The 14176-nt window shown below is 42.0% G+C and overlaps 1 protein-coding gene across 9 annotated transcripts in view; it reads left to right on the forward strand.

Annotated features, from left to right (window-relative positions):
• The window catches only part of RPRD2 (regulation of nuclear pre-mRNA domain containing 2), a 106580-nt gene extending 95812 nt beyond the window's left edge, over positions 1–10768 (forward strand). For 5 of the 9 annotated variants that reach the window (XM_053670119.1, XM_053670117.1, XM_037125618.2 and 2 more), the window contains 2 exons: positions 3579–3779; positions 7623–10768. In XM_053670119.1, coding sequence (XP_053526094.1) covers positions 3579–3779; positions 7623–10390 — 2969 coding nt within the window. In that variant the 3' untranslated portion in view covers positions 10391–10768. The remainder of the gene's footprint in view (positions 1–3578; positions 3780–7622) is intronic. The other 4 variants (XM_037125625.2, XM_037125634.2, XM_037125641.2 and 1 more) reach the window with 2 other exon arrangements.
• Positions 10769–14176: the final 3408 nt, after the last annotated feature.

Genomic DNA, 14176 nt, shown 5'->3' on the forward strand with positions numbered 1-14176 from the left:
AGGCCAGTTCTCAGCGGGGGACACCCGAGAGGCAACCATACATTGATATTTCTCTCCCTCTCTCCTTCCCTTTCCATCTAAAGATAAATGAATAAACTCTTTATTTTAAAAAAATCAGTCCGTGGCTTGTGTAGCTCAGTGGATTGAGTGCGGGCCTGCGAACCACACGATCACGGTTTGATTCCCAGTCAGGGCACATTGCCTGGGTTTCAGGCCAGTTCCCTGCAGGCCAGTTCCCAGCAGGGGCGTGCAAAAGGCAACTGTACATTGATGTTTCTCTCCCTCTCTCCTTCCCCCTTCCCCTCTAAAGATAAATAAATAAAATCTTTAAAAAAAAAATCAGAGACTAAGTACAGAGAAAGGAAACCACTTGTGTATAATCTTACACCCAAATGTTCTGGGAGAGTAAATATTTATCATAATTTTTCTTTCAATAATTGAAACATATATACTGTTTTGAAGCCAGCTAATTGAAAATTTTAGCTATTTGGGATTCAGTTTTTTATCTAACCCTTTTTATTATTAGACAACCAGTATGTTTCCATTTTTCACTGTTTAAAAGAAGACACTGTAAGCCCAGGGCTGGTAGCTCAGTTGGTTAGAGCATCGTCCCCATACACCAAGATTGCAGGTTTGTCTCTGCTCAGAGCTACCCGAGTCAACAAGAATTAACCAGCGACTGCATAAATAAGTGGAATGACAAATCAATGTTTCTTTGTCTCTCACTTTCCTCCCTCTTCACTGTTTAGAAATCAATAAATTTTTTAAATCTTAAAAGAGAACACTGTAAGGAACAACCTTGATGATAAAATTTTATGCACAGTCCTTCCTATAAGGTCTGATAAGTGTATAGAGCTTTTTTTCCCCATGGATATTTTAATGAAAATACAAAAGTAGAGCATCTCGAGACTTCCGCCAAGATGGAGGCGTAGGTGGAAGCACTGCACCTTCTCATACAACCAGGTTTAACAACAAAGTTTTAGCAACAAAAATGCAGCCAAACCACAGAAAATTGAACTACACGGAAGTCTGACAACAACGAACCCTTCAGCCAAACCAGTAAGAGGGGCAGAGCCAGCAGCAGAGTGGGGTCGGGCAGGAAAGATCCACCGGACTGACTGGGGTGCGCAACCCAGGCACACCAGCAGCCATAGGCAGATCCCAGGTGTGGAGAACCGGGTGGACCCACTGAGGGCGAAAGGCAGTGGACTCACTTCTGGCTGACCAAAGTCACACAGTCGAGCCCAGAAAAACTGGTGAAGGAGCGAAGCGGTGAGACAGACCACGCAGGCCCCAGTGGCAGAAAGTGGCAGAGGGGACCGCCATTGTCCCTCTCTGACCCTGCCCCCACATAGAGCATCACAAACCAGCCACCTGAATGGCCCCACCCTGGTGACAGCTCATTAGTAACAGGCACAGACAGATCAAAACATGGCTCAAGAACAACTCAGAGCCCCAGAGCCGATAAATCTAAGCGAACAAGAAATTGCCAAACTTTCAGATGCACAGTTCAAAACACTGGTGATCAGGATGCTCACAGAACTGGTTGATTTTAGTCACAAATTAGAGGAACATATGAAGGCTAAACTAATTGAAATTAATGGAAATGCACAGGAAACCAATAGTAATGGAAAGGAAACTGAGACTGAAATCAAAGGAGTGGACCAGAAAGAGGAGAAAAATGACCAAACAGAAAAGGATGAAGAAACAAGAATTCAGAAAAATGAGATGCTTAAAAACCTCCGGGACATCTTTAAACGCTCCAACATCCGAATTATAGGGGTACCAGAAGGGGAAGAGGAACAGCCACAAGTGGAAAACTTATTATTTGAACAAATAATAAGGAGAATTTCTCCAATCTGGCAAAGGCAATAGACTTCAAGAAGCTCAGAGAGTCCCAAAGAACTTGGACCCAAGAAGAAACACACCAAGGCACATCATAATTACATTAGCCAAGATTAAAATGATAGAATTCTAGAAGCAGCAAGAGATAAGGGGACAGTCACCTACAAAGGAGTTCCCATCAGGCTGTTAGTGAATTTCTCAAAAGAGACCTTACAGGCAAGAAGGGGCTGGAAAGAAGTATTCCAAGTCATGAAATCCAGAAACCTACATCAAAGATTGCTCTATCCAGCAAAGCTTTCATTTAGAATGGAAGGGCAGATAAAGTGCTTCTCAGATAAGATCAAATTCAAGGAGTTCATCATCACTAAGTTCTTATTATATGAAATGTTAAGGGGACTTACCTAAGAAAAAGAAGTTAGAAAAGATGAACAGTGAAAGGACAGCAAACTCACAGTTACTAAGAACCACACCTAAAACAAAAACAAAGAGGACAGCTAGATCAGGAGCAGAACCATAGAAATGAAGATCACATGGAGGGTTAGCAACAGGAGAGTGGGAGAAGGAGAAGGGGGAAGAAGGTACAGAAAATAAGCATAGATGATAGGTAGAAAATAGGAAGGAGGGTAAGAATAGTATGGGAAAACAGAATCTAAAGAACTTGAGACATGTGGTCATAAACTAAAGGGGGGGAATGGTGGGGGGGGTGTGCAGGGTGGAGGGGAATGAAGGGGGGAAATAGAACTGTAATGACAATGAATAAAATACATTAAAAAAAAAGTAGAGCATCTTCATGAACTCATTACTTATCTTCAACTATATAAACGTATGGCCTACCAATCCTGATTATTTTGAAAAAAATCCAAATTATTTTACTTCTTCATAAATACTTACATATGTTATTTCTGAAAGGTGGATTCTCAGAAAAACAGCATTTAGGTTCCTAAGCCTTTTCACATTGTAACTAAAATGATCTCCAAAAATGTACTGTTTATGTTCGAAGTACTATATGAAAATCCCTGTTGTGCCTCAGCTTCTCCAACATTTTGTTTTAGTCTTTGTCAAATTCATTCTTAAAAAGTCATTTGTTTGAATTTTCATCCTTTTGGTTAAAGATGTGATTAAAATACTTTTTACTTACCCTTTTATTGAAAAATAAGCTAGTGATTATATTTTGATCATTAAAAAATCAGAAATGATTTTCTCTTATTTTTATATACTTTTTCCCCATGTTAAAAATTAGTCTAGTGTTTGAAAACATAAAAGTGTAAAGGAGGTTGCTTATATAACCTTATTTCGTAGACCATCTCAAAAGCAGAATCTTACTAATCACATAAAATCACGCTGTGGCTGAGTTAAATTGCAGTGGGTCTGATGGGAATCACCCAGCAACATGTACTGGGCGCCTACAGGACTCTGAGGCATAGGTTTCATTCTGTAGAGAAAAAAGAAATAGGTTTCCTAGTTTCTTTCTATTGCAGCTCTCAAAACTAATGGAATATGTATGAAAAACAACTTAATAGTTGTTTATTTTAGGGGTGTTCTAGCTGGGAACAAATCTTTATCTGATTTTCAGATTTGTGTGTGTGTGTACAAGCCATGATATGGATGATCATTTATGAATCAGTCACAGAAGAATTCCTGTTAAACAAACCAAACTTGTTGGAGTGGAAAGTACCAGGGATTTAAAGGTCATTTTGAATTGCATTTTCTTGAGTTAATCTTTCTGCCACCAGGGGTCAGTCCTGCATCAAGACCTTCTCCAGGAACTCCTACAAGTCCTGGCAACCTCTCCAGTGGCCTGAAAACACCTGCACCTGCCACAACAACATCTCACAACCCTTTGGCAAATATCCTCTCGAAGGTGGAGATCACCCCAGAGAGCATTCTGTCTGCTCTTTCCAAAACCCAGACACAATCAGCACCTGCACTGCAAGGTAAACTGACATGCCAAAGGGATTCGAACTATGGATGTTTGTCTCTGGCTTAGTCCTGGGTCCATTTCCGAGCAACCCAAAGCCAGGAAATATATAATACAGTTAATTCATTATTCTCTTTATATTAATCATCTGTGAGCTGGCATTGGTAGAATTTTAAGGGTCAAAGATGAAAGGGACTTTACATATCATGTAGTCAGTCTAATCCCTTCCTTTTCAAGTGAGGAAATTTAGGCTCAGTGATGTGATACGACCTGCTTAAGGTCACACTACAACCTATTTTGTGATAAGCCAAGACTAAAAGCCAGATTTCTTGACTAGTGTCCAGTACTCTTTCACCTACATGCACCATGACACCCTAGGAGCTGCGTTTATCCCAGCTCTTAGTACAGATTAGTATATATTTATGTTTACATATATTAGCGTTAACTGAAGCTAAAGACAGTAAGGTCAATCTATCAAATATCTTATGAAAATATGATTATCTCACATACATTCTAATGGTTTATAGAAGCTTCTATTTATAGATACACAGTAAATATGTTTTGGTTTTGCCTACATAAAACCTCTACCTTATTTGAACCTCTCTTCAGCTTTGTTAATTATCTGCTTTGTGCCTAAAACTATTTGTTGCTTAAAGTTTTTATAAAACTTACCTACTCTCTGTTCTCCCATCCTCCAGATACCAGCACAACCTCTTCAAAGCATCTCAGTATAACTATGCAATGAATTGCAAAGATCAGAAGAGTATCTTTATAGTGTTTATTCTGTATCAGTAGTTCCCAACCAGGAAGTCTCTAGGGGACATTTAGCAAGGTCTACACTTGACCTTAACCAAAAGGCCAAGAGGTGATACAATTGGCATGGTCTGGACATTTTTGTCTGACATAACTGGGGCAAGGGTGGGGATGCTACTGTGTCTAATGCATAGAAATCAGAGTAGCTATGGAACATTCTCCAGTGCACAGGGCAGCCCCAACAATATAGAATTATCCAGCCCCAAAAGTCAATAGTGCTGAGACTGAGAAACCCTACTTTATGTGGAGAGCAAGCAGTATAGGTATCTATTAATTTTCTTTTCTAAACTGTTCTGTAAGTGAATCAGCCAAGCATTATATTATACCAAACTTTGTCTTAAGACATAGGAGAATTTTGTTAAATAGAACCAAATAGTCCTGGCTGGTATGGCTCAGTGGATTGAGTGCCAGCCTGCGAACAAAAAGGTCACCAGTTTGATTTTCAGTCAGGGCACATGCCTGAGTTGTGGACCAGGTCCCCCATAGAGGGCGCACAAGAGGCAACCACACACTGATGTTTCTCTCCCTCTCTCCTTCCTTTCTCCTCTCTCTAAAAGTAAATAAAATCTTTTTTAAAAAAGAAAAGAACTAAATACTATTAAGTGATAATTCATAGCCCCCATGTATTGGCACCAGCAATAAAGGATTAGTGATAATACTACAGCACATCTTACACTACTAATTTCAGGGATAATTAGTTTGAGAGATTGGCGTGTTTACGATTCTTCCTTCTAGTCCTATAGTTAGAGTAAAAACTTAAACTCACTTGTTTTAGCTTTCTATGTATAGATTTAACATGTCTTAAAGAAGCAGCTTTTTACCCTCAGCAAATTGTTATAATAATATCACGGGAACTTTCTCCCATCCAAGTACTAACCAGGCCCGACCCTGCTTAGCTTACGAGATCGGGCGTGTTCAGGGTGGTATGGCCATAGACGGGAAGTTTCTTATTAGGCAAAATTTGAGCAGAACTAGGTGTGTTCTGACAAAATGAGAAGTGGGAACCCCAGAAAACAACTTTGTGGAATAACAGGAGGGTAGTTCATTGCCTTTCATTTCATTGTGGAAAGTAGAATTCTTGACTTTTAAGAGAACTGAGCCCAGCAACTTAAATAGATGTGTTTCTTCAAAGACTATAAAGGAAATTTTGTAGAACTTTGTTGTGATTATGTCATTCTCAGCCCTTACAGGAAATTTTTCTTTCCTTTTCTTTTGGAAGATTTTCAACACAAAGAATGACTTCAGTGGACAAAGGGTTGTAGTGTGTGGCTTGTAAAGTTTGAAGAAAAGTAATAGTTTGTAGCACAAGACCGTTTCACCTATTGCCAGAAGTCTGAGTAGCATCTTCAACAAGATGGTCTTTTGAGGAATTTATCTCACAGTATCTGAAAGATATGCTGAAATACCTTTCTAAAGTCATTTGACGTTATCATATATCACATTCTAGTGCTTTGAGGACTTCTGGTTTTGGTAAGAACAGTGACTACTAAAAATTAAATCATACTATTAGAAGCAAGAAAATTATATAGCTAGTGAACTGTTTTGAAGTGAAATATGGATTTTTTTCAGGAGGACAACTGAAATGAATATTTCAATTATGTGGATACTACTGAATATTGGATAACAGTAGAAATTATGCACCATTATTTAGAAGTAGATGGCAGTTCAAAGTGTTACATTGACAGAGCCTTCAAATTTTTCAGGCCTTAAATCTCTTAGCAAATATGGATTAAAATATTTTCAAAAAACATTAATTGGAGTATATGTATTAACTGAAATCTTTTTTTCACCATGTCATTATGAAAGAGCATTTTTAGTGTATAACTAAAAGATCTAAGTTGAGGTGAAGTGTACATAAGTTTTCATGTATGGCCAGAGAGTAGGTAAATTCTCCAAAATATGGTTGAATGTATAGGACCTTCCTGTTACTTTTTGTTGTGTTTTTCTAAAAATTTTTCTACAGGAGCAGTTTGTTTTGGTGGATTTCAGCCTTTGCCCCAAAATATTTTGAGTTTCTGAGAAGATTTTTGTCTCTCATTGCGTAGGGTTGAATCTTCCGTTTGGCATCAGTTTGGTAGATCAGTAATTCTTGAATTTTCTCAACTATAAGGTGGGGATTGTGTGTTGTTTTGTGAAAGAATCAGAACCTTTGATGGTCTAGCTTTGTAAGTCTTTGTGGTATATGTTTACATGTTTATTATTGCTACATTTTAAAGCCAAAAAATAGTGGCTTACACTGGCTGGTGTGTGGCTCAGTGGATTGAGTGCCAGCCTACAAACCAAAGGGTCACTGGTTCAATTCCCAGTCTAGAACTCAAGTGTGGGTTGCAGGCCAGGTCCCCAGGAGGGAGCATGCAAGAAGCAACCGCACATTGATGTTTCTCCCTCTCTCTTGCTCCCTCCCTTTCCCTCTCTCAAAATAAATAAATAATTTTTAAGGGTTAAAAAAAGAAATGATAGTTTAGAACAGTGTTTCCCCCAAAGGTAATGCCAGTACAGCAAGAGATGCTTCTTTAAAAATTGTCCCTGTTCAAAAATTTTGTAATTTGCATGTTATTTCTCTCTTGAGAATAACATAGGTGCATTAACTTACTGGAAACTATTGTGGAAGTTGCAAAGGAGGGGCAGAACACCTATTTAGAGGAACAGTTCCACAGATAAATACTAAGAAACAACTGGCTTAATGTGTTATTTTAAGAATAGCTTTGCTGCTTTTCTTTTCCTGCTTTGTCTTGTTGAAACTATAAATGATTCTGACACTAAAATCTCCCCCTTCCTGTTGCCTTTTATTGTGCCATGTTGGACTTGTTTCAGGACTGGACTAGAAACATTTTGGTGATTCCCTGGCTTTATGTTGGCAAATTAAGTCTAGCATTTTCTGCGACATTAAGCAATTGCTTGTTTGGTCTTTATTCCCTTTGGCTTCATATTTTAATGTCTATCTGGTTCCCACTTGAATAAATGAGAATATCCGGTTAGCCTAAATTGTTTTTATTGTCAGGTAGGAAGTTGTTCTTTTCAACTCCTCTAATCTTTGTTTCTACAGGACTGTCATCTTTACTTCAGAGTGTTACTGGGAACCCAGTTCCGGCCAGTGAAGCTGCATCCCAGAGCACTTCCACTTCCCCTGCCAACACCACCACAGTCTCTAGCGTAAAAGGAAGGAATCTGCCCTCCAACACCCAATCCTTTATTCCCAAAAGCTTCAACTATTCTCCTAATTCATCAACATCTGAAGTCTCTTCAACTTCAACTAGCAAGGCCTCAATCGGGCAAAGCCCAGGGCTTCCAAGCACTACTTTCAAGCTACCGTCCAACTCTCTGGGGTTCACGGGCACCCACAATACTAGCTCTGCTGCCCCACCTACTGAAGTTGCCATGTGCCAATCTTCAGAGATCTCCAAACCGAAGCTGGAGTCCGAGTCCACCTCCCCAAGCCTGGAAATGAAGATCCATAACTTCTTAAAAGGTAATCCTGGTTTCAGTGGCTTAAACTTAAACATCCCAATTCTGAGCAGTTTGGGGTCCAGTGCCCCAGCAGAAAGCCATCCCTCAGACTTCCAGCGTGGCCCTACTAGCACTTCAGTCGACAACATTGATGGAACCCCTGTAAGGGATGAACGCAGTGGGACGCCCACTCAAGATGAGATGATGGACAAGCCCACGTCCAGCAGTGTAGATACCGTGTCCCTGCTTTCTAAGATCATTAGCCCTGGTTCTTCAACACCCAGCAGTACAAGATCACCACCTCCTGGGAGAGAGGAAGGCTACTCCCGGGAGCTCTCCAATTCTGTATCTACATATCGGCCCTTTGGCCTGGGCAGTGAATCACCCTATAAGCAGCCTTCAGATGGAATGGAGAGACCATCTTCTCTGATGGACTCTTCACAGGAAAAGTTCTATCCAGATACTTCTTTCCAGGAAGATGAGGATTACCGAGATTTTGAGTATTCAGGGCCTCCACCCTCTGCCATGATGAACTTAGAGAAGAAACCAGCCAAGTCTATCCTGAAATCCAGCAAGCTTACTGATACCACCGAGTACCAGCCAATCCTGTCCAGTTACAGCCACAGGGTCCAAGAATTTGGAGTAAAGTCTGCCTTCCCTCCATCTGTAAGGGCCCTCCTGGACTCTAGTGAGAACTGTGACCTTCTCTCACCTTCCCCTGGGCTATTTGGTGCCTTCAACATAAGAGGGAATGAACCTGGGTCTAACCGGTCACCGTCACCGAGTAAGAATGATTCATTTTTCACCCCTGACTCCAACCACAATAGCTTGTCTCAATCTACCACTGGGCATCTCAGTTTGCCACAGAAGCAGTACCCAGACTCTCCTCACCCAGTCCCACATCGTTCCCTTTTCTCTCCGCAGAATCCCCTTGCTGCTCCCACGGGCCATCCGCCCACATCAGGCGTGGAGAAAGTCCTAGCCTCCACCATTTCCACCACGTCGACGATTGAGTTTAAGAATATGCTTAAAAACGCCTCACGAAAGTCCTCAGATGATAAGCATTTTGGCCAGGCCCCGGGCAAGGGCACTTCAAGCGATGGTGTCAGTCTCTCAAACCTCACCCAGCCCAGTTTGACCGCCACTGACCAGCAGCAACAAGAAGAGCACTACCGAATAGAAACCCGAGTCTCCTCCTCCTGCTTAGACTTACCTGACAGCACCGAAGAAAAAGGGGCCCCAATAGAAACCTTGGGTTATCATAATGCATCCAATAGGCGGATGTCCGGGGAGCCAATACAGACCGTAGAGTCCGTCCGAGTTCCTGGGAAGGGAAATAGAGGACATGGGCGTGAGGCTTCAAGGGTGGGTTGGTTTGATCTGAGCACTGCAGGCAGCTCTTTTGACAATGGCCCCTCAAGTGCCTCTGAGTTGGCATCCCTTGGGGGTGGGAGCAGTGGAGGCCTCACTGGCTTTAAAGCAGCACCATACAAGGAACGGGCACCCCAATTTCAGGAAAGTGTCGGCAGCTTTCGTTCCACCAGTTTCAACTCAACATTTGAGCATCATCTTCCCCCATCCCCCTTGGAACATGGGACACCCTTCCAGAGAGAGCCAGTGGGTCCGTCGTCTGCCCCACCCGCTCCTCCTAAGGATCATGGTGGTATCTTCTCTCGAGATGCACCCACTCATCTGCCCTCTGTGGATCTTTCGAACCCCTTCACAAAGGAGGCAGCCTTGGCCCATGCTGCCCCACCCCCTCCTCCTGGAGAGCACAGCGGAGTCCCTTTCCCCACCCCACCCCCTCCGCCCCCTGGGGAACATAGCAGCAGCGGTGGGAGTGGTGTTCCCTTTTCCACTCCACCCCCGCCTCCCCCTGTTGACCACTCTGGGGTTGTACCCTTCCCAGCCCCACCGCTGGCAGAGCACGGAGTGGCAGGGGCAGTGGCAGTATTTCCCAAGGACCATAGTTCCCTCCTTCAAGGGACCCTGGCTGATCATTTTGGGGTGCTCCCAGGACCCAGGGACCACGGGGGCCCCACCCAACGGGACCTCAACGGCCCTGGCCTTAGCCGTGTGCATGAGAGCCTGAGCCTGCCCTCTCATTCTCTGGAGCACCTGGGCCCAGCCCATGGAGGAGGTGGGGGAGGCAGCAACAGCAGCAGTGGCCTCCCCTTGGGTCCCTCACACAGAGACGCCATCAACCGGAGTGGTATGATTTTGCGGAGTCCTCGGCCAGACTTTCGGCCCAGGGAACCTTTTCTCAGCAGAGACCCGTTCCACAGTTTAAAGAGACCCAGGCCACCTTTTGTTAGGGGCCCTCCGTTCTTTGCACCAAAACGCCCATTCTTCCCTCCCAGGTACTGATGGAAACCAAGAGAAAGGCATTTTAAACAGTCTAGAGAGCATTGGAAGTAGGAATTTGGTTTATTGTTGTTTTTGTTTCCCCTCCTTTGATTTGTTTTGTTTTTTTTATGACCAAGGGCCTCCCTTCCAAAGTACGAAGTCATATGCTTACATTTCACTATTCTATCCAGTCCTCCTTCCCACTGCACTCACCTGCCTTCCCCAAGTTGTTTGTATTTTAGGGGGCGGGTTGGGCAGGGGACAGGCAAAGAAACACAACCAAAGCCACTTTCCTTTGGCTGGGAGTTTGAGGGATGGGAAGGAAAGCAAATCTTATATTACCCTATCTATTGAAGAGTATTAATACATTTGAAATAAAACTTCCACCATTACAGATGATAGCGTGCAATGTTGGGATGTTATTTTGGGGTTGGCTTATCAGTAGTCACTGGAAGAGTTCCTGTCCCCTTCTCTCTCCAGCTAAGTAACCTGCTGTAACGAGCTTGGCTCCCTTCCCTGTGTGCTCTATGCCCTGCTGACAGCCAAGAGATGTTGTAAGGGAGGAAATGTGGGAGACCTTGGACCTGTCAGGCTGTTGTGTTTTGTTTGTTTTTAAAGGCATGTTGAAGTTGAGTTTTTTAGCTTTCTCCTAAAAATCTTAATTAAAAAAAAAATCACTCTTCCAAAGTATTATCAGGCAGTGACTTTAAGGAGACAAATTGCATTGTATCCTTATAAAATGTCTTTGTTTTTCAAATGATAGTGGGCTGGATATACTTTCGAGGTTAAAATAAGGAGTAATTTCAATGTAGAGAGTTAGAGAAAGGACCTATTTATTAACAGTGCGATGTGACCTGCCCATTCTTCATAAATGAGAGAATGGAAAACTGGAAAGTGTCTTTGAGATTTCACTCCTCTTGCACCCCAGGCTCTTGCTTCCTGCTTTTCTTTCTTGACTTTCTCTTTCAGCTTGCACTCCTGCTGCCAGAAAGAAAGTCACTACAGTCGACAGTTATTACAACTGGTGCAACTGTAATATTGTCCCTGTATTTCTTAATGTAAGAAGTAGACATTTTTACCATGGTGCCTCCCTAACGCGATGCTTGTTGTTATACTTCAGCAAAAGTTAACTACTAGGGAAAAGGAATTGTTTGTCTTTCCTTTCTTCTTGCCTTTGTCCTGTATTCACTCCCTTCTTGGTCTTTCAGAGAAGGTTCAGCAGCACCTTTGCGTTACACCTCTTCAGATATGTCCAGTGACAAGTGAGCAGTACAAGACATGTCTTTACAGAAACCGGAGGACCCAATAAGTCCAAATGTAACCCACTCTACAGTAGCAGCCCTTCACATTGTCAAGGCTCAGCCTTACCCTCACCTCCCACTCCTAATAGGAAATAAAAGATATTTCTGCTCTTAAGTCATTTCTCATGAAAGAGTTCTCCATGAACTGAAAGGCTTCTAATTTGTGATTCTGCAGCTAGTACTAGGAAAAAGACAATCACCATACTTTGTTTATATCTGATATCTAGTGACACTGAAAAGCAAATGTTGCTTTACATTTTTAATTTAGTGTCTTACCCTAAGGTACACACACTGGAAATGTCCAGCTAAGTGAGTAAGACAATATTATGTTGAGTGTTTTAGAGAACCCTACTAAGTTTCATGTTTTCTTCCAAGTTAGTATAGAACTAACAATAGGAAGTGTGGGGATTGTTTTGGATTCCTGCAATATTTCCTTAGTGAAATATTTAAGGTGGGCGAGAGGGCAGTGTAGTGGCAGAAGGTGATGCTTTGTCTCAAAATAAACTTGCTTTTCAGATAAAGAGCAGCTTAAACCAGGTGTGTGTCATAAGTTGGGAGTTCCCATGTGATTTATGCCATGTTATTTATTTGGGCTTGCTACGTGTTCTGTGGTTAGGATGCAGCAAGTCATTCATCTTCCTAATGCATTTCTGTTCCTAAACCAACTTACTTTGACCCTCTCAAGCCTCTCTGCCCTGTAGCTCTCCCCACAAAACTGCATGATACCATGACCTTGTATATGGGATGGGGTATATAGTGTAGCAAAAAAACAGTCTAGTTACATTGAGTCCTCAGACGTTTGTTTAGGGAAAAGTATGAGTAGGAGAGAGGGGGTAGGGAGGGGGAGGGAGAGTTAAATAGAACTCTCAGCTGAAAGTTTGGTGGTTTTTTGTTTTGTTTTTTCACAAACTAAGTGGGATGTGTCTCATTCTAAAAGAATGTGAATTCTTTCTGCTGCTCTTGTTTAAGCTAAAAGTAGTGTTTACTTGAAAAGGCTCTCTGACCATTTGGTTTTATTAGAAAATGTGAGGGTGTCAGGAAAGTGGCTTCCTGAATGCTGAGGCAGAATAATTGTTCTCAAAAGTACGATGGCTAATACATGAAAGGAGGACCTTGTACAGTTTTAAAGATGGACTTTCAAGGGTTGAATTTTTTGTGGGCTGTTCTGTTTTTTAAGCCACAAAAATCCTCGCACTTGTTTCAGGATGGAAGTGAGGATTTGTATGACTGTCAGCTGTTAACTTTAAGGAAATCTGTCTACAGCAGTAAATGAAGACGACAATGTATATATGTGATATAGTGAAACAAAAGACAATTCTGGTATTCATAACATGAAACAAAGGGGTTTTATTCTTTCTGTGTCTGTGATTTAAAACTCCGTGCCCATGCTCTGACTTTTGTATTTCAACCTGAGTTTAAAAAAAATAAACAAGATATTTTTTAAAGAAAGCATAGCATAGTGTGTCTTGGAAAGGACATGATTCACGTGAAAGCTGAATATATGAAGTTGTTAACTGAGGTCCTTGGTGTTCACTGTAAAATCACAGGCAGAGAATTGGTGGGGGTCATGGATATACCAGTACCACTGAAAGCTCAATGATAACAGCATCAGAAAATAGAGTCCTAAAGTACTTTGTAATAGTTCACTCTTCTGTGAGTTTATATGAAAAGCTCTCCCTGCTTCCCTCTGCCCTCCCAAATCCTGAGGGTAAGTAGAATTTGGTTAGATTCCAGGGAAGGTAAATTGATCAGAGAGTAGGGCTTAATCCTTTCTGATCTCCAGAATACAGTGTCTGTGATATACATGGTACAGCGCACCTATCTAGATAATGTGAATATGCTAAACTTCCTAATTGCAGAATATTCACTATCCTGAAATTACTGGTTTATGCAGAATTAAGCCTCAACTGTTATTGTTTTTGAAGCCGCTGTAAATTACTGCTTTTTCCCCCTCTTACCCCCTTTTTTGAATGGGCAGGGGCACCTGTTAAGATTAAAATTAGATATGTTGGATTGATATTCTCACATGTTCAGTGTGGAAGACAAAACAAGTACATGCTTTAGGGCCAACAACAATGAAATCCTTTTGAAATGTGTATTAATATTACTTAATAAAGTAACTAGTTCTAAAGGTTTGACATTTTTCTTTGAGATTTGGGGCTGTAACCAAGGGCCCCTGGCTTCTCTGGTGAGTGCAAGGTGGAAATTACTACAGAAGCTGAAACTGCTGCTTTATTGTACAGGCCAGTGGTTGGAAAACCTAAGTTCTCTCCAGCAAAGACCCTCCGGTGACTGTCCAGGGCTGAAGGTGAAACCGGCTACAGAATGCAAAAAGCAAGCCTGGATATATCTCTGAAGATACGATTGGATTGGCTTTTGGTCTAAGTGTGTGGGGGGAGGGGGCGGTGGGTGTGCCTGCATATTTCTGAGGCATACACACAAAGATACCACAGACCACTCACCTCCCTCCCGTGTAACTACTTGCACTTTCCTCTTCCAGCCATTC

Source organism: Artibeus jamaicensis, unplaced genomic scaffold (genome assembly GCF_021234435.1).
Source record: "Artibeus jamaicensis isolate MK-2021 breed Jamaican fruit bat unplaced genomic scaffold, CSHL_Jam_final contig_1715, whole genome shotgun sequence".
NCBI lineage: Eukaryota > Metazoa > Chordata > Mammalia > Chiroptera > Phyllostomidae > Artibeus > Artibeus jamaicensis.